General features: G+C 35.7%; 1 protein-coding gene across 1 annotated transcript; it reads left to right on the top strand.

Annotated features, from left to right (window-relative positions):
• The first annotated feature begins 478 nt into the window (after positions 1-478).
• Positions 479-2,361, top strand: LOC149259043 (uncharacterized). Its single transcript, XM_089448573.1, has 4 exons — positions 479-619; positions 732-812; positions 932-1,485; positions 1,725-2,361. The coding sequence occupies exons 1-4, from the start codon at positions 479-481 to the stop codon at positions 2,359-2,361; spliced, it is 1,413 nt and encodes a 470-aa protein (XP_089304699.1).
• Positions 2,362-23,034: the final 20,673 nt, after the last annotated feature.

The raw sequence follows: 23,034 nt of genomic DNA, 5'->3' as shown, positions 1-23,034 counted from the left end.
AGATACTATAACCTTGAGTAGGTCTAGAAGAAATGTGGCCCTTGCAGTCATATACCGGAAAAACAGTGGATTGCACCAACATAAATACACCATTAGAAGGTTCTATTACATCTGATGTGTCATTATATAGGGCTGCTAATTTTTTGTTACAAATCTAGCTTATTTTCAACAACATCTATCTTTAGTTTACTTGTGATCTATCTTTAGTATCAACTAACTTATATAGTTCTTTGTAGACGCAATTTCAAAGGAGCTTGGAACATATTATCAAATGGACAAAAGAAATTGGATGAATTGAAAAATGGGTATAGTTTGTGTAGTTGATTATTCATTGTGATATGCACAAAATGTGTCAGTGGTAACTTGTGCTCAATAAAATTTATATGACTTGAAACTTGTTATGTGTAAAACACTAAAAGAATATAGATATGGGGTTGGGGAATTCTTAAAGTTTGCTGAGGAGCATTCAAGGAATAAGATGTCCACAAAATGCCCATGTAATAAATGTGGCATAGTGAAAGTACAAACATTTGATAAAGTACGAGAGCACTTGATTTGTGATGGTATAACAGAACAATATGACATTTGGTATTTGCATGGAGAGAGCATTCCCAGTCAGGTATCTCGAAAAAAAATTGAATTTATCTAGTTTCAACCTTATATGTTTAACAGTAAAGATATCACTTATTTTTATATGTGCAAACTCCATTATTTTTCTTTGTCTCCTTTAGATTCCATCTATTGTTGATAAGGACAGGAAACATTTTGAAAATGAGCCACATGAAGTTCTCGAGCATATTTCATCTCAACTGGTAAGCCATTTCATATTAGTCAAGGGCCCTATTTGACTAGGTTGACCAAATGCTATTGATTTTAATTTTCATAAAAACCATAAAATTATTAACATAAATTTTAATTTTCTTATTAATAGGGCTATGAACATGTTGTGGAACATGATTATGATAATCAGGTTGATGAGCATGAAACATTGTTTAAGAATGATAGTGAACCTCTAAATGATGATGATGATGCAACCATTGTCGGTGATCAAATGCTTGAAATGGTGAATGATGTCAATCGATGTCTTAATCAAAACATCAATGAGAGTTGTGATAATGAGGGGTTGGAATCAACAAATGTACTAAATGAACTTAATGAATATAAGAAGCTTATTGAAGATGCGAAGAGGCCATTGTACCCAAGTTGTGTTGACTTCACAAAACTATCAGCCGTTGTAGAATTGTACAATCTGAAAGTGAAGAGTGGATGGCTTGATACAAGTTTTGACCAAATGTTAAAATTGCAAAAATATGTGCTTCCTAAAGATAACACACTTCCAGATTCTGCATATGCTGCAAAAAAGTTGATAAAATCAGTGGGATTAAACTATGATATGATACACGCATGTCCAAATGATTGCATTTATATCGAGGAAGTTATGAAAGTAAACATCAATGCCCAACATGTGGAAAAACTCGATGGAAGGTAGATGCTAAATCTCAAAAGGTGCGGAAAGGTGTTCTAGTCAAGGTGTTAAGATATTTTCCCATAGCATCAAGGCTAAAAATAATGTATATGTATGATCTTGAACACTATAATTTTATTCAAGTTTTCCCCTTGTATTATCTTTACCATTTTTCGTAGTGTTATTATATGATAATATATTATATAAATGAAAAAAATATTTTTCATTATAGCTCTACAGACATGTCACAAAAAATTAGGTGGCATCATGAGAATGCAAGCAATGATGGTCAAATGTGCCACCGTGTTGATAGCCCAACATGGAAAACTATTGATGACGAATGGCCTAGTTTTTCTAGCGAACCTCGCAATGTACGACTTGCAATGGTAGTAGATGGATTTAATCCTTTTGGAGACTTTAGCAGCACATACAGTGTTTGCCCTGTAGTGTTAGTTACATACAACCTTCTATCGTGGTTGTGCACAAAAAGGAATTTTTGTATGCTAAGATTGTTAATACCTGGTCCCAAGCAACTAGTCAATGACATTGATGTGTATTTGGAACCCTTGGTAGCTGAACTAAAGGAATTATGGGACAAAGGGTTATGGACATATGATGCTTATAGTAAGACATGCTTTAACATGAAGGCAATTCTTATGTGGGTGATCCATGATTTTCCTGCTTATGGGAATATCACTGGTTGCACAACAAAAGGCTATAATGCATGTCCCATATGTGGGAGGAACACAGAATCAGAGTACCTCAATTATAGCAAGAAATGTGTGTACATGGGACATAGGATATTTCTTCCTCAACATCATAAGTTTCGCTCACAAAAGGCACCATTTAATGGGAAGGAGGAGCATCATTATGCGCCTCCAATTGTAAAAGTATAAGATATTTTGAAGGAAACAAAAGGAAAGGAAGTAGTTTGGGGGAAGATTGAATCAAATAAAAGGAAAAGAAACAATGAAATAGGTGAAAAGACTGATGTTGTGGTGTGGGAGAAACAATCAATTCTATTCAATCTACCATATTGGGAGGTATGTAGACCCATCAACCATGCCTAATTATTGGACGCAGCTTGCTTAGTTGACTTCATTGTGATTAGATGTCTTGGTTGAATTTATTGTTTATCTATTTGTCCATATTAAATATTATTATGATATTCTTGATGTGTTGGAATGCAGAAACTCCTAATACACCACAATTTAGATGTAATGCATGTGGAGAAGAATGTGTGTGAAAGCATTTTTGGAACCCTTTTGGATATAAAAGGGAAGTCCAAAGATGAAAAAAATTCACGTGATGAGTTGCAAAAAATGGGTTTGAGGAAAACACTATGGCCATAAGTTAAAGGACAAAAAATATTCCTTCCACCTGCGCCACATACTCTTTCAAAGAAAGAGAAACGTACCCTATTTCATGTTCTTTTCATGTTAAAGGTGCCAGATGGTTACAACTCTAATCCAAAAAATCATATATCTATGGAAGATCTTAAGTTCCATGGTATGAAAGCAAATTATTTCCATGTTCTAATGCAACAACTCCTCACAGTGGCTTTGCATCATGTGTTGCCAATTGTTGTTCGAAAGATTCTTTGTAAGCTTTGTTACTTTTATAGGAAAATCTGTGCAAAATCAATTTCAGTAGAGAGTCTTGACAAGTTGGAAAATGATATTGTGGAGACATTGTGCTTTCTTGAGAAGTCTTTTACTCCATTCTTCGATATAATGTTGCATTTGAATGTACATTTGCTACGTGAGCTTCGATATTGTGGCCCGGTTGCATATAGATGGATGTACTCCTTTGAGAGCTACGTGAAACTTTACTTTTTATTAAGCACAACAACAAGATGATTTTTTTTAAAAGATTTTGACATTACTTAATTCTCTTTTGTTCATTTTGTAGGAACATGAAAGTCTATAAGAGTTATGTTAAGAAAAAAATAGGCCGAAGGATGGATTACTGAAAATTATACTGTGGAGGAATCAATAAAGTTTTGTGGAGGATACTTGAAAGGTATGGAAGCTATTGGATCCACACATGGTCGAAATGAAGTGTGGGATGAGGAAGATGAACAAGTTATCCTTGATGGAAAGCCATTATTTGCTCCAATTCCTTCAGATCTGGATGACATTAGTTGGGAACAAGCCCATAGGTGGGTTCTATTTCACACAAACGAAGTTGATCCATAGATAGAGTAACATATTTGGCCTATAATTTTTTGTTTGTTTGTTTGTGGTTTAACAAAACTTAAATCCATGGATAGATTGACATATTTGACCTTTAAAAGTATTTTATTCATATTTTATCAAAACACATTAACCACCATATCTATTGTCCATAATTCTTGAATTAGGATGCACAAAATGGAGATTTCCAACTCAATTACCCAAATGAAAAAAGATGAAGCTCTATTGCAGAAACTTCATACCCATAATTTTACGGGTTGGTTAAAACAACAGGTAACGATATTATTTATATTATAAGTGTACTTAAAAATCAGTATATGGGAATATTGTCATGTAGGAAATTAAATATTTTTTCAGAGGTTGAATGTATGAATTCTAACTACATTTAAAAATCTAAAACTATACAGGTGGAAGGAGATGGAAAGGTGCATGATACACTTAAATGGCTAGTGCGTGGCCCCAGGAAATTCGTGAATAAGTACAAGGGATTCCTAATCAATGGTTATAGATTCCATACAAAAAGCATAGAGAATGAGAGAGCCGCCCAAAATAGTGGTGTGTGTATGGAAGCTCAAACAATGATGGGGTCAAGTTCCAAAGATGCAAACCAGGGAAAATTTTAAGAACCCCCCCTAAATTTATAAATATAATAAATGGGCGAATCTCCATGGTATATAGGAAAAATGGAAGGCGATTTTATCAATAATATAATATGTATATATAATTTTTTGGCGAATCTCTCACCAGGCATGGCGAATATTTTACTCAATTATAAAATCTTTTAAGATCTTGGCGAGTCTTTCACTAAATAATAAAACTTTGTAAAGTCCTAGTGAATCGTAGCATAGGCTACATGCTGGTTTAATTCCCCCATTTAAATAGGCTACATTCCAGGTGAATACCATGGGTCAATACCATGTGCCATTTTGGTGAATACCATGTGCCATTTTTATTTTTATTAGAATATTTTACTCAATTATAAAATCTTGTAAGATCTTGGCGAGTCTTTCACTAAATAATAAAACTTTGTAAAGTCCTAGTGAATCTTAGCATAGGCTACATGCTAGTTTAATTCCCCCATTTAAATAGGCTACATTCCAAGTGAATACCATGGGTCAATACCATGTGCCATTTTGGTGAATACCATGGGTCAATACCATGTGTCATTTTTATTTTTATTAATTCTAATATTAGGGTTAATAATGGTTTTTTGCATGGTATTAATAGCAATCTAGTCCATGGTATTTGTCCCATAGTATTTTGGCCATAGGTTTCACCTAAATATAACCCATTTTTTGAGTGTTCGTAAATATAAGGTGACTTATGGAGTAAATATAAAAAAATGTTTTATTTGTTTACCATACCTCTCGTTTATTTATATTTTTATTAATTTACCATACCTCTTTTACAAATATGGTATTTGGCCCATAGGATTCACTTAAATAAAACATCTTTCTTGAGCCTTCATAAATAGAACGAGGGTTATGGACTAAATATAAAAATAGGTTTTATTTATTTACGATACGTCTAGTTTATTTATATTTTTATTTATTTACCATACCTTTTGAGTAAGTATAAAAAGCCGTTTTATTTATTTACCATACCTCTACTTTACTTATATTTTTATTTGTTTACACCCTTACAAGTTACATGTATATAAGGTGACTTATGGAGTAAATATAAAAAATGTTTTATTTATTTACCATACCTATCATTTATTTATATTTTTATTAATTTACCATACCTCTTTTATAAATATGGTATTTGGCCCATAGGATTCACTTAAATAAAACTTATTCTTGAAAATGGGCGAATGGATTCACTTAAATAAAACCTATTCTTGAAAATGGGCGAATGGAAGGTTGTAAGTCCTAATTTCAAGGGCTAAATTTACCTTTTTTACCCTCTCCCTTAAAATAAGGTGGGCTATTTGAGGTGATTTGTAAAAATGCACTATGATACAAAATATTCGCCCACTAAAAATTTAAAACCCCTTAATTTCGCCAAAGGGCGAACATTCGCCCCTAAAATTATCCTTGATGCAAACCCTGTACTTCAAAACACAACATTTTATGGAATGGTAGAACAAATAATTACATTGGACTATTTTTGTATGGAGCACACATTGTTCAAATGTAATTGGATTGATGTATACAATAAGGGAGGGATCAAAACTGATGATTTGGGTTTTACAATGGTGAATATGAAGAAATTCTTAAGTCAAAATCATTGGCAAGATGATCCATTTATTCTCACATCGCAAGCTAAACAAGTATTCTATGTACAAGATCCAGTTGAGACTAAATGGTATGTAGTGCTAACATGTCCTCTGAAAGGATTGAGAAATAATACATCATATGAACTCGAGAATGTAGATTTGTCACATGTTGTAGACATTCAAGAAACAAAATGTGTAAGGGAAGAAAATATCGATGATGTCAATGTCAACATTGACATGAACGTGGACTATGTTCGTTCAGATTGTGATGGAATATGGTTGAATATTAAGAAATAAAAGATATCAATTTTGCTATTTTGTTTTGAGAACTCCAAATTTGATATTTGGTTATGAAGAGAGATTCCTTTGTTTCTTATCTATAAAATGTTTTAGACCCATTTAGTAGATCTGTTTTTAGTCCCTGCCTACAACAGAGACTATTGTTTTCGGCTTGCACCATTAATCTTGTCAAATTGAACACATAAAAAATTGATATGTGCGAAGTTTCTGTAACTTTTATATTTTTATATTTTTTAAGATTGAAATGAGAATTTTCTATATTATTATTGGCCCTAAGCCCTAAAATTTACTCATTTAAAAGAACCTAGAAAATACAAATTTCTTGGGCACATGCCATTTGTTTAGCTTTCTTTTGTGATTGCTGGTTGCAAAACAAACTATGCAACTATGGGTTGCAAAAAAAACTATGGAGATAGAGGAGTGCAATTATTGGGAGGGAAAAAAAGGATCATAAAGAATCCGATCATATTATTGTTAGACGAGGATGCAACAAGTGCACTGGACGAACAATTGGAGGATTCCTTAGCTTAAGCATAGTTAAGCTAATCATTCTGCATTTTCCTCCATGCAGGTCGACAAAAACAGGGATGAACATTTACAAAAATGTAAGTGTCATTCTCATTTCTCAGTTTCTCTTCCAACAGTGTTGTAGGATAATATCTACCTTCAATCTTAATATTTCTTGTTTTATTTCCTAAAAGGTTCTATCTTTAAGAGACTGCATAATCTAATAATTCTACATTTTCCTGCTAGTCCTTGAGATAATGTTGACTGGTATTTCACCCCCATTCTTGGTGTTTACTGGCGCTTTAAAATATTACATTTCCATTCTGATATACTAGGGATTTACATTTGCAATTCCAGTGTTCTTATGCTTCTTTATGTATTGTCCATCCATGCGGTGATTGTTTTGCTCCAACTGATAAATTGATTCTTCCAATAGTTAAAAAATATAAAAATATCATTGTAAACTTGCCAGTCAAGTATACTTGTTTATTACCTTGGAAACTATGTAGGTGCTTGATAAGGATGGTGGATTTCTTTCAAAAGGTAACTTGGAAAGTGGTGCAAGCTAGACAATGGAATTGGGTCTTCAAACTATGGGGTGCCCTATCATAGTGGAGAATATGAGTTAGCCCCAAGAATTGCTTATAGAGGTCAGTTAATTTCTTAGATTAACAAGGTTTTTATATTGCATTCAATAACTCATTTTTGTTATTTTGAGACATGGTTTAACATTGTCATGTTATCTTTTGTTGGTTTTCACCAATATTTTAGATGCTTTGTGAGGAGTGGAGGCTCTTCCTTGAAATAGCTGACATCGTTTGAGGATTGCTGCTTATGATTTTAAAGGGAGTCATGGAAGCTCACAATGACAAGATCTGGGCTCGCTTTGTTGCCGAGGTAATTCCATGATTGCAAACAAGATAATTAACTCTCGAACCTTTGATTCCATTTAAAGCTTCCTCTTTTATTTGTGTTTGGTTTCTTTCATATCATACAATTCTCCATGCTTTCGAAAAGCCTAGATAGGGAAAACCAAGATAAACCCGAGCTCCACCAAAGATGCTCCAACAATCAATCTTTTTGAATATATATTTGAAATATCTTTGGTGGAGCTAAGGTTTCTATTGGTTTTCTCTATATACGGTTTCAGAGAACTTAGAGCATTATATGACGAGTTGTCACTGTGTTCATGGATTTCAGTTCTTACACACACATATGAAGTTCTCAACTATCAAAAATTATGTTATTTTAGATTTGACTTCCAGCTTACCACTGCTATAAATTGTGTTATTTCAAGGATTTGACTTCCAGATTTTCATAAATACAATTTCCTCAAAAAGATAGTTGAACACTTCCATATTCATAGTTAGATCATATTCCAAGAATATATACATTTGTTGTACGGATCAACAATTGTCTCACGAGCAACAATCACATCACAAGTGTTATCGGGAAAACTAGTGTCCATTCAGAGCTGCTAGTCCCACTAAGACGGGTAGCTATCTTAGAAACAAACAATTTAAAGTAACTTGTGTTTTCCTTTATGAGATATAGATGAGAGAGAAGTAGAGAGTACCAACCTTAGTCTTTCGCTTGGCTCCTTGCTTGTTTCCTCTCTCCTTTGATAGAGCTTTGCCACTCCTTTCTCGCTTGTCCCGCTTCAAAGAACACCTGTAGAGTCAAAGCAGCAAAATACCATCAAAGCATAGAGATCTATAACCATAAACAATGTAGAATCAGATATACATTAACCATACAAATGCATACACAAATACAAGATTCAGAAATATACAAGCATATGGAGGAAAACTCAAATAGCTTTATTGATAGAAGTAGTAGAAGAGAGGATTACAACCCAGTTGTCTGATCCAACGCCATCCTCCCAACATGAAAGCCCTCTTCACCTAATAAAAAAGCAAGATCACCCAACAATACAATGTCTCAAGGAGAAACCAACAACACTTCCTTATAGATTACAAAATTCCAACCCCTGGATCTCTAGGATGAGGGATCCATATATAGATGTTTGCAGGAAAGTGAGTCAGCTTCTGGATTTTGATTAGTGTCATTTCGCTGATAGTTCTTGTTTCCACTTGGAGATTTTATGATCTCTTACTCATCCCTAGGCGAATTCAGAGAGGCAAGTGTCATATGAGCAGTTTCTAGAAGATTCTTTGAGTTTCCATCTAGCAAACCGCCTCTACCATTTGTCTGCTCTCGCTCATCGCACCCTACATAAGGGATTTTCAGTATGCATCACACCCTTTGTGTGTTGCAAGTGAGATGCATCGCACCCTCTGCATGGAGCAATCTGTATGGTCCAGTTTTGGCGAGTTCTGAGCAGTTTTTCAGGGAGAACTTCTCGGAAATGATGTATTCAGTTGACCTTGGTCCTTTAGGGTATGAAACAATACTTTTAGGGGCTTGAGAGCCCTCAGTTTATTGACATATGTGATTTGGGTTGTAGTGCCCAAATATGTCTATAACAGTTACCCCCTAAAGCATGAGGTCGTAAATCTTCTAATGTCGGGTGAAATGCTTTATCATGAGGATCTGAGGTTTTTCGAACTTGAAGGTGACCTGTAATAAGATACAATACAATACATTATCTTCATAATATTTTCATGATCTAGCTGAGGTGGGAATTCCCATGCTCAGCTTTATAAATTCATTTTCATGTACATAGGACAGACAACCGTCTGTGTGGCAGACTGATGATTCTGGTAGAGCCATCATCCTTAGCTTGGATGATTATCTGTGAAGCTATGGAGTACATTTTATGTTTTTATCTTCCTGAATATATCGCAGCCCTGATGGATGAAACTAGATCCGGGGTCTTCAAACTCGTTCAATCTTTGTCCGATGTACAAGTCGATCCATGTGAAAAGATGTTCTGGTGTCGAACATGGAAAGACATCGCCTGATTACCAGCCAATGATGTAAGCTGTTAACAGGCGCGAGAGGAATCACCAATAATGATAATGACCCTCAAGGTACTGCAGTACAATTCACGTGGTGTGAATACATGAGTCAATGTCGAACACCACGCAAAATCTTTCGGTCGAAGGCCATTGATGTAAACCTGTCGCCGAAAGTGAGAAACTTGCCATTGAGGCATGCAAGCTTCAAAGTACTGAAAGGGTTGTTCCTAAGTCAACTTCTTGGATAATGAGTTGATGTCGACAAGAAGTGACCCGTCGTAGGAGGGCCTTAATGAATCCCACATCTATGACATAGAACGGAGCAAATGATTTTGTGGAGGTGAAAACGATTTGATGATACAAGGTTCAGGGTGGCAGTCATGAAAGAATGGAGCGTTAAGGTATTGCAACAAATGAGGCGTTAGCTGGGTTGGTGAATTCTCTGAGCGACTTCTCTTGAACATATCGGTGACACTGAAATGGATTGGTAGCGTTAACCCCAAAATGGATGGTACGGACGACAAATGGTGATATGACCGGTGAACGGAATAACCCAACCTGACTCAATCATGGTGATGGAGTGAAAGTGTCATGTTCAAGGGCGACCTGCTACCAATGAAGTTCTTCAAGTTTTCTTCCCTTTTTCCCCAGTCATTGCTGACCAATACCTCTTTATTTTCGTCAAGCTTGAGGAGGATAACATATGCTTGTTCTATAATTTGCCCTTCGGGCAAACCTGTCGCTATGTTTTAGTGAGCCTAGCAACAGTGAAACTCGCTCTTGTTTGCATGGACAAGTCTGTCGCTATTGTTTTAATGATTTTAACGACAAAGATAACTCGGTCCTTTTCAATTTTAGAGAGTCTGAAAAGAGAAGGAAAGGAAACTCTAGTAGTCATTTTTCATACTATAATCCCTTAAGTTCGAAAAAGTATAAAATAATACAAAAGGGATGACTTTTCTGATCACTTTAGCGAGCCGAAAAAGACAAGTGCTTGATCTTTTTGTGTAATGATCCCTTAGGTCCAAAAAGATTAAAATATAGAGCAGGGATGGCACTTCCAATTACTTTAACGAGCTGGAGAGGCCAATTGCTCGGCAATCTTTTCATATTTTACGAGTCTAAAAAGAGCTTAAAGGAGACTTGTTTTTTAGGAACGAGTGATGTTTTCGAGTAGCAGCTGGTTCCAGGTAAGGTTTGGAACTTTTCAATCATGGTAGTGTAAAGAAGGTGGCTAATAGAATCACTCGTCGCAGCTGTTCCTCAAAAGGGTAAACAATCAAGTGGAGGCATATGATCGGCTAAAAAGAGTGGAGGTGATGGTAAGAACACGACCAAGGTTCAAAAGCTGATAGCTATGCAATCACAAAGGTTATTTACCAAAGGTGGGTTCATTTTTTAATGAGCTTGAACTCTGGGGGAACATATGCTCATTGCTAGGTTTATTTTTTAACGAGCTTGAACTTCGCGTAAACCTGCTCGTGCCAGTCGTATAATAAGGATGTCTCTCATCAGTAGGTTCATTTTTTAGGGAGCTTGCCCCATGCGCAACTTTGCTCCGGAGCCTTTTGTATGCAAGCTAGGAATGACCAACTACTGTCCTAGGGGTTAAAGAACTACTAAGGTTAGGTAGGATAGTTTCTCGGTGGGAAACATCTCCTTTACTTTTCCATTTCCGTTGGTCCTGGCAAAGGTGAATGGTGGATCAAACCAATCACCTAACTTAAGTAGTTGAAGTTACTAAAAGCTACGGGGTTAAAGTTACGCTGGTCGCTTTTCACTTGCATAAAAAAGGTTTGCATGCCCCAAGGTATAAAGAGAAGAAGAGTTTCCAGGTTACCATATGGAAGTTCTCGCATTAGCAAGATTGTTCCATCCGCGTAGCAGACAAAACACTTCCTTGGCTTTGTTCGAAATAGACAAAGGTGAATGGTGGGAATTTCCAATCACATAACCTTTGACGAGGGAATCCTTTTCCAGTCTAATCCCATTTTCCTAAACGGATGGGTGTCAGACTAGCCATATATCCTACGCGGAAACCTTCCTTATATCTGGGGTTTTCCTGTTGAAGCAGACCAGGGCGCATGCCTCCTGGGTTTAGTCACATTCACTGAATCACCCGCGCTCATCAGGTGGACAGACTGGAGGTTGATGAGACATTCCTTGTGAAAAAAAGACTAGTTAGGGATGGCATTTGACTAGTAGCCGTGTTTGAACAGGGAATGAACGCTGGTCTACGAGCTGGACCATTCTGCCTTCATACGGGAAACGCATCACTCGAAAGAGTGAGGAAACAATAGCTCCCATGCTATAAATGTAGTCATGCCCAAGGAGTAGATTGTAATCTAGCGGCCCTTGGACTACCATCGCATTTAGATGAACGGTTTTCCTTCTCAAAGCTATAGGCAAATTTGGAAGGATCCCTAATGGTCGACTGGTTCCTTTATTGAAGCTTGACAGATTTCGAATCTCAGGCAGAAGCGATGGCGAACCAAGCACTTTCCAAGCGGTTGAGGAAAGGATACTCACAGAAGCCCCTTCATCTATGATAGTACCAGCCATGATCATTCTGTAATCTTGTACTATGATTCAGAATGGTACATTAGACGGTAGGCGGGGCCTGCCTAGTAGATTCCAATCAAAGGAAACGACTAGATTGCTTGGATGAGGGATTGAATAAATGGCTGAATGAATCTCTGACGAACTTCCTTCCTGCGGTAAAGGAACGGGTAGATTGCCCCCATGTTCATCGGATTCTGTGTTAACAAAAAAGAATTTAAACGGTGTCATTCTCATTCTCTTTGGTGACTGTATCATCTGAAGGTGGACCTTCTGAAGATAAGACTGGGTCGAATGCTGTCTCGACCTATTGACTTTGGTTTGGTGTGGACTCAGAGGGTTTATCTTCAATAATAGACGCTTCGACCGACATCAGAGGTGTGTCAGTCGGATTTTCAACTAACGATGGACTCGGCAAGAGTTTCTTGTATCCATGAGGAAGTCACTGCGGTGAAGCAGGACGATTATCCAAGACTCTTTTAGTTTCGTTCAGGAAAGGACAACGGTGGAGGGCATGATCACCTTCACATAGTCTACAAGGAAATTTAGATCTTCCTTTTCATCCATTGACTTCGTTTCCACTAGTTGATGGTGTGCTCTCAACATAATCGTCAGAGGTTGAAGACACCGGATTGTGCAAGCAGGGAGACCAGTCTCTTAAGATTCGCAGGATGCAAGGACAATTTCGATGATAGTGGTCTCCTTTGCAAATGACACATGGAGATTTAGGTTTGGATGGTGCAGCGTGTGGATTTTCACCAGACGATACATGGTTGCCCCCTTTCCCCGTTGGCTTCTTTTTCTTCTCCTCCTTCCCTTTCTTCTTCTTCTCAGTTACTTGGTTTTTAGTGTTACTAGTTTTACCAAGTGAAGAGGAAGAAGGAGAGGGAGAAACAAACGAAGTAGAAGGTGGGGGAGCGACTTCAGTATCATCTGGTTGCTAATTTGATTGTTGAGGAATTACGGTGTTTTAAACGATAGAGGTCGAGAAAAGCCATACTGGCAGGCCAATTGTGAGTCCTGGAAGGGACAATGTAGCCATGTGGGGAGCACCAACATCTCACCAAGAGGAGAAAGGACTAGGATTTCCCCCAAGGGGAAATCCTTGATTGGTAGACTCCATTTTCTCAACCTAAGACCAATGAGGGAATAGTGATGTTATTCTGAATTAAAATAAATTTTATGATGCTTGGACACAACTTGCTTTTTCAATTTTAAAGAGTCGAGAAAAAGCTAAAGATGACTCTAGTCGCCTTCGATTTTTAATGAGCCTGAAGTGACAAGTGCTCAGATGGACATTTTCTTTTAAGGAGTCTAAAAAGGGACGAAAGTGACTACTCTGGAAATCTAGACAGAGGGATTACCAAACCAATCTCAAAACTGCAGATTTTTTTTTACGTACGACAGTCAATCTTCCCGAATGCTGTGTTTAGTGCATTGCGATTGATAGGGCGGCAGACACGGCTTCCTAAGGATAAAGGATATAGCCTATTGTGGTCTCCCAATATATACTCGATGGTACGTGGGGGCACAAGTCCGTACTGGTACTTTTCGTATCAAAGAGGAGGAATCACCCAACCTACGATGAAAACGATAGTTACCAGGCTTTACGAGATGTTCAGTTCATAAACCAACCCAGAGATTGATTGAAGCAACATTGATCTACTTTGCAGTTGCATAGAAAAAGCAGTTCGAAGGCTAGCTGGCTTAACTTCAGGCTCCCTCTGTAGTTTATAAAGCAAACAACAGTAACAAAACAAACAAACTATTTGCTCCCCAGCAGAGTCACCATTTTGTTATCGGGAAAACTAGTGTCCATTAAGAGCTGCTAGTCCCACTAAGATGGGTAGCTATCTTAGAAACAAACAATTTAAAGTAACTTGTGTTTTCCTTTATGAGAGATAGATGAGAGAGAAGCAGAGAGTATCAACCTCAGTCTTTCGCTTGGCTCCTTCCTTGTTTCCTCTCTTCTTTGATAAAGCTTTGCCACTCCTTTCTCGCTTGTCCCGCTTCAAAGAACACCTGTAGAGTCAAAGCAGCAAAATACCATCAAAGCATAGAGATCTATAACCATAAACAATGTAGAATCAGATGTACATAACCATTCAAATGCATACACAAATACAAGATTCAGAAATATACAAGCATATGGAGGAAAACTCAAATAGCTTTATTGATAGAAGTAGTAGAAGAGAGGATTACAACCCAGCTGTTTGATCTAGCGCCATCCTCGCAGCATGAAAGCCTTCTTCACCTCATAAAAAAGCAAGATCACCCAACAATACAATGTCTCAAGGAGAAACCAACAACACTTCCTTACAGATTACAAAATTCTAGCCCCTGGATCTGTAGCATGAGGGATCCATATATAGATGTTTGCAGGAGAGTGAGTCAGCTTCTGGGATTTTGATTAGTGTCATTTCACTGATAGTTCTTGTTTCCACTTGGAGATTTCATGATCTCTTACTCATCCCTGGGCGAATTCAGAGAGGTAAGTGTCATATGAGCAGTTTCTAGAAGATTCTTTGAGTTTCCACCTAGCAAATTGCCTTTGCCATTTGTTTTCTCTCGCTCATCGCACCCTAGAGAAGGGCTTTTCAGTATGCATTGCACCCTTTGTGTGTTGCAAGGGAGATACATCGCACCCTCTGCATGGAGCAGTCTGTGTGGTCCAGTTTTGACCAGTTCTGAGCAGTTTTTGAGGGAGAACTTCTGGAAATGATGTAATCAGTTGACCTTGATCCTTTATGGTATGAAACAACACTTTTAGAGGTTTGAGAGCCCTTGGTTTATTGACATATGTGATTGGGGTTGCAGTGCCCAAATATGTCTATAACAAGTGGCAATCGAACTTTGTTGGGGAGGATATTAATTTATCCTCTCAAGTTCCTGAGTTCTTTCTGTTGTCAAATCGAATCGGAACTAGATAAAAACCGGATTAAAAAACTGGTTGACCAAAAAATAAATAAATTATTCAAATTTAGGAAAAAAACATATATATTAATGTGCATCCATATGAATCACAACCATTATACAAAAAAAAATCCATTTAACTTGAGTTTCCCTGGAAGCAGATTTCGAGGTTTCCTAACATGAAATCCCTAAAGAATATGTTGTCTTGAAGCCAAGCATGCACCATATCATAGTTAAAATCTAAATTCTTTCACACGCTTAAACCTACCACTAGTCTGAGAATCATATACCATACTAAGAGCATATTTGTGCCAAGAGAGTTCAACATGCATTTACAACCACATTTTTTCTTGAGGGTAAAAGTGGTTTTGTGCCACATAATTCTATTTGAAAGACAAATATCCATATCATAAAATAGAGGCAAGCTTGAAATGCTTGTTCTATAGCTGGAATTATTGTTATGACATTGTTCACAACTTTTAAGTACTTTGTTGGACTTCAAAAGGATGTAAACATGATTTAGTGGGTTAAAATGTTCAATGATGGGTATTATTGTGAGATTATTTGCCCAGCATGCTCCTATTAAATTGAAAATGGGTTTTTCTATTTATTGTTTGGGCCAAATATTATAACAACATCACTAGTGCATTAACTATGCTAAAAGGTCACCAAAAAATACATAAATTACTCAAATTTAGGAAAAAAACATATATATTAATGTGCATCCATATGGATCACAACCATTATACAAAAAAAATTCCATTTAACTTGAGTTTTCCTCGAAACAGATTTGAAGGTTTCCCAAAATGAAATTTCTAAAGAATATGTTGTCTTGAAGCCAAGCATGCACCATATCATAGTTAAAATCCAATGTCTTTGGCACCCTTAAACCTGGCACTAGTCTGAGAATCCTATACCATACTAAGAGCATATTTGTGCTAAGAGAGTTCACATGCATTTACAGCCCTATTTTTTCTTAAGGAGTGGTTCTGTGCCACATAACTCTGTTTGAAGGACAAATATCCATATCATAAAACATAAGCAAGCTTGAAATGCTTGTTCTATAGCTAGAAGTATTGTTATGACATTGTTCACAACTTTTAAGTACTTTGTTGAAGGACTTCAAAAGGATGTAAAAGTGATTTAGTGGGTCAGAATGTTCAATGATGGGTATTATTGTGAGATTATTTTCCCAGCATGCTCCTACTAAATTGAAAATGGGTTTTTTCTATTTATTGTTTGGGCCAAATATTGTAACAGCAACACTAGTGCATTAACTATGCTAAAAGGTCACTTTCTTGTTAATTTGACCATGAATATCTCTTTTACAAAACAATATTTCTTAGCTCTATTTACATTAGTGGTTTGATAAGAACATTTCTACAGTCTCTTCACTGATTTTCTTAAAGTTTTTACATTTATGCTTTTTGACAAAAAAGGGCTAACATTTTACATTGGCTAAGTAAGGATTATTTAAATAACCTTCTAGCTTGGTTCCTTTTTTTTTTTTTTCCATCTAATCTTGGCAAAGTGTCATGAATTTACATTGAACAATGTAAGAATCTAGTCTTCCCCAAAAACAATCAAGCCAACTCTTTCATTTTGCAAATTACCTGCCAGTTATGGACATATTCTTTGAAATTTCTATGTTGAAGGTGCTGGATTTAGGTAAGTGATGCATTTATGCACACCTATAGTTCTATTGTTGTCTCTTTGGTTCTAACCATACTCTTGTTGGCCTGCAATACATATATTCATAACACATACCTACAATACTATTATTCACCTATTCGGCTAGTGCATATTGTAGGCAAACTGTTAAATGTTGGACTTCATTGTCTCAAGTTCACACACCAACACTAAAGATGCAACGTATTGTGTGCATACTTATATATGTTTGAGATTGCAAGCTAGATGTTTAAATAAATGCATGTATAAAACTTCTATATTAACAAAATAACCACCAATGTTTTTTTTCTAGAATTTTGGGCTGAATTCACAATAGTATGCTAAAAAGTGTCATTTCAATGTCTGGAAATTAGGATATATAAATGTGAGATATATACTCTACATCTTTGGGTTATATCTTTTTCAAATATGGGCCTTTTTAGGCTACATGTTAATTGTTTGAACTTTGAACTTTGAAGAAATTCCTTAATGGAGTTCGTAAATACTCAAATGAATGGACTTCGTAAGGCAGTGGTACCATAAATTGTGTTATTTCAAAGATCTGACTTCCATATTTCACAAAATACAATGTCCTCAATAAATACTTATATGTATAGATACTTATGTCTAGGATTATATATGTGTTGGAGCGGTTCCTTTATGTTTTACTATAATCCTGATGCTGACAAGCTTTAGTTGACTTTTTTCATCAATTGTTCATAGAATATGCAAAAGATTTCATTGTCAAAATGTGGCAAAAACTACATTTCTCATGATTTATTTTTTTATTGTTCATGACAAGATAATGATGTTGCAGGAATGAGGTATCCTACAATTTGTTTCAATTTGTGGATATTTTTTTACAAGGATGTATATTTGATTTTCATGTTGATGGTTTTTGCATGTATCTTATCTAGCCCCAAACACTGGTAATGGAGCGGATCTTGAGAAGTAGTTGCGGACATAGACTATCAAAGGTTAATGTTACAATACCACTTCCACCTGGTATCAGAAAAAATTTAATGGTAAATGACATAAAGAAGATTTATTTAACGATAGGGTTGAAAGGGCAACATCATGTCTAAGTTCTAAGTCATTATTTGTGTTTATTAGCTGTAAGTCATCTGTTTTTGAGCTTCACCAGATCAATTATTTCACTAATCCAATATGCATGGCTTGTATTTCTCACCCGATGTTAATTACTTGACATGGTTGATATAACATTCAATTCTAGGCCACTTTTATTTTAAGTCAGAGATTTTATTGATTAAAAGGATGTTCATATTTTGATTGCTTTACTTGGAGCTTGATTTAAAAAAGTTTTGTAAATTCCATGTGGATGTTATTTTTTTAGGGTGAGCGCTTTGCACCAGTAAGGTCAAATGATTCCTAGAACATAGCTATACAGCAAGCACATTTTTTGCCTTTGTTATGTATCTGTTATTCTTTATATCATTGATGGATGGTTATTAATGATGTAAAACAGAGGATGGGAAGGTACTACCAATTCTCTTGCCAAAAAAAAATAAAATAGAGTGGTAGAATTGTGTTTTAAAGGGTGAGCCAAAAATAAGTACTTGAAAGGTAGAACTTGAGAATGACAAGCTATCTGATCTAGATCCAGAGACACAACATACCATGGAAAAAAAATGATGGTAATGATGAGTCTTCTCGACAAATAAACTCTAACTATTAGACCACTGCCCAAATTTTAGTTATCTGCAATGGAGATAGTGACTCTAGCTTTATTTGTATGAATATCGACTTTGGCCAGGGTCTTATTTTTTTCCTATGAATGATTTTGATTTTCAAACTCCAACTAGTTTGTTGTTAAATTAATTAAAGTTTTGATGACAAACTTATAGTTTGGAAAGCTCTTTTCTAAATCTATTTCTTGAGCAAATTTGTCTTTTTACTTTAGGTACTATAGATTTCTAGTGTGTGACATATGCTATGATATAATTGCCTGGATAAATACGTAGAAGTGTTGTACAACATAGTCTTTTTTAAATCTAAGGAAACAATATTTCCAAATACAAAGTTTATTAATTAAGGACATCTTTTAGACTTCTTTGCTAAGTTATGATTATATTTCAGTAGGGGATTTTGTGTACGCTGATATTGTGTTGTCTCTTTGGTTTTTGTTAGGTAACAATGGTTAATAAGGAATGTGTTCTTGAGCAACATGCACACGTCTTATTCTACTATCGACATGAAACTCTATGGATTTCAAGCATGGCAACAAAAACACAGATGTCAGTGAGATATCCAAAGTTTGTGTTGGATGAATTTAATACTAGTGATGATTTTGATTCCTTGTCAAATAAAGAATGTCATGGGTCAAATTCAAATAAATAGAAGCATCTCAAGAATGAAGGTGAAGCTATTGCTTTCTCTCCAAGTCAATTTCTTTTACTTGTTGGTTGCTGTCATGTTTTGGGTGCGGACTTGTGAAATTCCAAATTGCATGTTGGTTTATGTAAACGGGAACATATATATATATATATATATAAATTTTTTTTTATATATATATAATTTTTTTTTTATCATATGTCGCTCATGGTTTCCAGAGATTCATGTTACATTTGCACATAAGTTTAGATATCATTTAGTTATCTAAACACTAAACAACAACAACATTGAGATTTTTCTTTCACTCAACCTATAATATATTGTAGCTGCCTTCATCAATGTTCTTCTTCCATATGCTATCCACTTATAACATTTCCTTTGCAATATTTGGTGCATTTGCTAGTTATAGGTCATTTATAGATTATAAATGTCTTCAGAGTTTCACTTCTAATTGAGTATTCAACTGAACGTATTGATTCTCTTATACATAATTATTTTTCCATCCACCCAATTTTCATAAATTCCATAACCATTAGGTTGGGACTTGCAGCTTCGATGTTGCTTGGCTTGTTTAGTAAAATATTGTCGAGATTTTAATTTATTGAAAGTTGTAGAATTTGCAATTTATGAAGTTTCAAGGTCTAATTTTTAAAAGCCTAATTCTTTAAAGGGTGCTAGCTCAATGGAAGAGCACCTGCTTTACAAGCAGGAGGTTGGTGGTTCAATTCCATCGTGCCCTGACATCCATATGGAATGACGACGATATATTTCTGGTGATGGAGGCTCTTTTGATCATCACCAATGAGCTTTGGTGATATTTTTAGACCCTCTAAAATATGAAATGGTGACGGTCAATGAATGCCACCATATATACGCATCAATATTGACGACCCTCAAAGGCCCATAACCATAAATCATTGTTGTTGATATGAAATGGTGACAATCATTGTCTGTCATTATAGTCATTATTCGTGACGGACCTTGAATGTCACCACAACACTTATACTTTTGGCAATGCAACTTTTGGTGATGGTCAATGAACGTCGCCATATATATGCACCAAGAGTGACGACCATGAAAGATCCATCACAATAAATTGTTTTTGTTCATATGAAATGGTGACGGTCACTGTCCATAATTATAATCAATATTCGTGATGGACCTTGAATGCCACCAGAATACCTATACTTTTGGCAACGCCACCTTTGATGACGTTCAGTTTTTGGTGACGGAGGCTATGGTCCATCACCATTGCTAATATGAAATGGTGATGGTCTCTATCCATCATTATAAATCATTATTGGTGACGAACTTTGAATGTCACTACAACACCTATGCTTTTGGCAACGCTAGCTTTGGTGACGTTCAATTTTTGGTGATAGAGGCTATGGTCTATCACCATTGCTCATATGAAATGGTGATAGTCACTATCTATCATTATAAATTAGTATTGGTGACGGACTTTGAATGTCACTACAACACCTATACTTTTGGCGACGCTGGCTTTGGTGATGAAGGCTCTTTTGATCGTCACCAATGAGCTTATGCTAACATCTTTCGCCCTTCACCAATGTCCTTTTTTCTTGTAGTGGCATTATAAGTCCATAACATAAACATAGACATAGTATAATCACATAATATAAATTCATATCCACTTGATACTAACCTCAGATATTTCAGGGCTAATCTTCCTACTCGATTCCTCATAAGACCAGAACCTTTTCATGCCATTTACCTCCCTAAGAAATCATTCCTTAATGATAATGATCCCTGACAATCTTGTTAGGCAACAACATACATACATATATACATATAAAAATTAGCATAAAACAATCATGATCCCTAATGACCCTGCCAGACAATGACATACATACATATATGCATACCTAGATAGACATCAGTATAATCCTAATCACAACAGGATTACTAGATATCATAAGGTAAAATATAAGAGAACTCTATCCGTGAACAACATGGAGAACAACAATCCCCAACATATCCAAGGCATGTGATGTGTTGAAAGCATTCACTTTACCTTTCTTGGTTACCTTCGTCACGATTTTATTGCCACTATCCATTTAATCCAATGGACCCAACCAATTCTAACTAGTTCTCATATTATTGCCTCCAGTTTCCCTTATAAATGCACCAAGCTTCATCCAAATCTTACATTACCTGTTGATTTTGATGCAACTCTTCCCAAGCTCCATCAACTTTCCTCTTTCCCAAACCAATTCCCAAAACCTTCAAAAAGTAAAAGGAAAGAACATACAAAAACCAAGTAGAAAACCATGAAACCCAATAGAAATATGAAACCACAAACAAGGTGGTGTGGCCATGCACCATACACAAAAAAAACCACAAATCAAATTCAAACAAATCACAAAATACTGAAAGAAAAAAATTAGCAACAAACACCCTGAATCAATCCCATCATTCCCAATGCAGCTCAACCTAAACCTTTTTCAATATTTCACAAAAATCTCTTTTTCCATGCAATCCACTACATCATATTGCCATAACATACATGATTATCACTGCATAAATAAACATAACAATATACTAGTTGAATTACCTTGTTGTGTCAGGCCGACTGCATTCTAATTGAACAAGTACATATATCATATCTCAAGGGACTCCAATTCCTTAATGAATCCAACTATAATGAGAAACTAGATAAGATACCTATCAAAGACATGTTCAATAATATATCACATATCCATATAATATCATACAAAATCAAGGTTAAGAATACATTTTGTATGCATGCAAAGCACTCATTCATTTGGAATTACAGTTTCCAAACATAGCCAAAGTAATTCGCACCCAATTCCTTTATTTTAACTTTGACGTTGTCACAATCGAGTTTTAGTAAGTGCTATCACATCACCGAATTGTTAGTTATATAAAAAAAATATCTATTACCTTGTAACGCTAAAACCAAGTATGTTACCCTACAACTATTCACACATGTCAGTCACATGTTCCAAAGATGAATACATCACGTCTATTAATTTGAAATTAGCCTTTATTAAGACTAACAATCATGTCATAATCAAGTAACAATCATTACTTATAATACTACTATCAACACCCACTTGCACTCAAGTACATAACAGTGATCTCAGGGCATATTATTAGTACAACCATCTTAAAACAAGATCATTCCATCATGCAATCTTATATACACATAATCATACCATGCAATTAGTCAAAAATTCAAAAAACCTATAACATACCATATTAGATAAACTAAATAGACAACATAATCAAACTCATACCTCAATGTTGGAAATAACACTGAGAGGGGGCGGTGAATCAGTATTAGCAATTTAACAATATTTCATTTCCATGAATAGATTTATATACACTACTTCTGTTAATGAAACTTGCCTGTATACAAAGTTGTGTTTAGAGCAACCAACGTATACCTTGCAAACTTATAATTTAGTTAGTTGATCTTTAATCTGTGTATCAGAACCATATAAATAGTAATCATGTGCAGTAAACAGAACAAGCAATCACACACATGAACACAAGATATAAGGTGGAAACCCAATGTGAGTGAAAACCACCTTTTGCAATCGTCTTTATCCTTCTTTAATAAGAAACTTCTTTTTACAAATTTTGTATTGGTGCAGCCTTATACCAGTATGCAGGCTTCTACCTATAGAAGGCTACAACCTTCTCTCGTTCTCTAGCTTTTCCTGGAAGGGAGCTACAACCCCCTTAGCTCTTGTACTAGTTGATGTGTTTACTAGTATGTAGGTGTTGACCTACAGAAGGCTACAACCTTCTCTTTTCTTCCAGGGACCACGTTTCATGAATTTTCAGGTTGGATCCATCAATAACATCAATCAAACATCAAATATATCTGCATCAACCAATCTCCTTTGCACCAACCAAAACTGAATCAAGCAATCACTTTTCTGATTG

This window comes from Pinus tabuliformis, chromosome 6 (assembly GCF_031772625.1).
Source record: "Pinus tabuliformis cultivar Carrire ecotype Pingquan chromosome 6, CPIR1, whole genome shotgun sequence".
Lineage (NCBI taxonomy): Eukaryota > Viridiplantae > Streptophyta > Pinopsida > Pinales > Pinaceae > Pinus > Pinus tabuliformis.
The sequence above is the reverse complement of the archived record's forward strand: the minus strand, read 5'-3'. Positions and strand labels throughout refer to the sequence as shown.

Bases quoted from the DNA above. Each gene is read 5' to 3' on its own strand.
- LOC149259043 (XM_089448573.1), top strand. From the start codon at position 479: ATGTCCACAAAATGCCCATGTAATAAATGTGGCATAGTGAAAGTACAA. The intron at 620-731 runs GTATCTCGAAAA...TGTCTCCTTTAG, and splicing joins GAGAGAGCATTCCCAGTCAG to ATTCCATCTATTGTTGATAA. The intron at 813-931 runs GTAAGCCATTTC...TCTTATTAATAG, and splicing joins AGCATATTTCATCTCAACTG to GGCTATGAACATGTTGTGGA.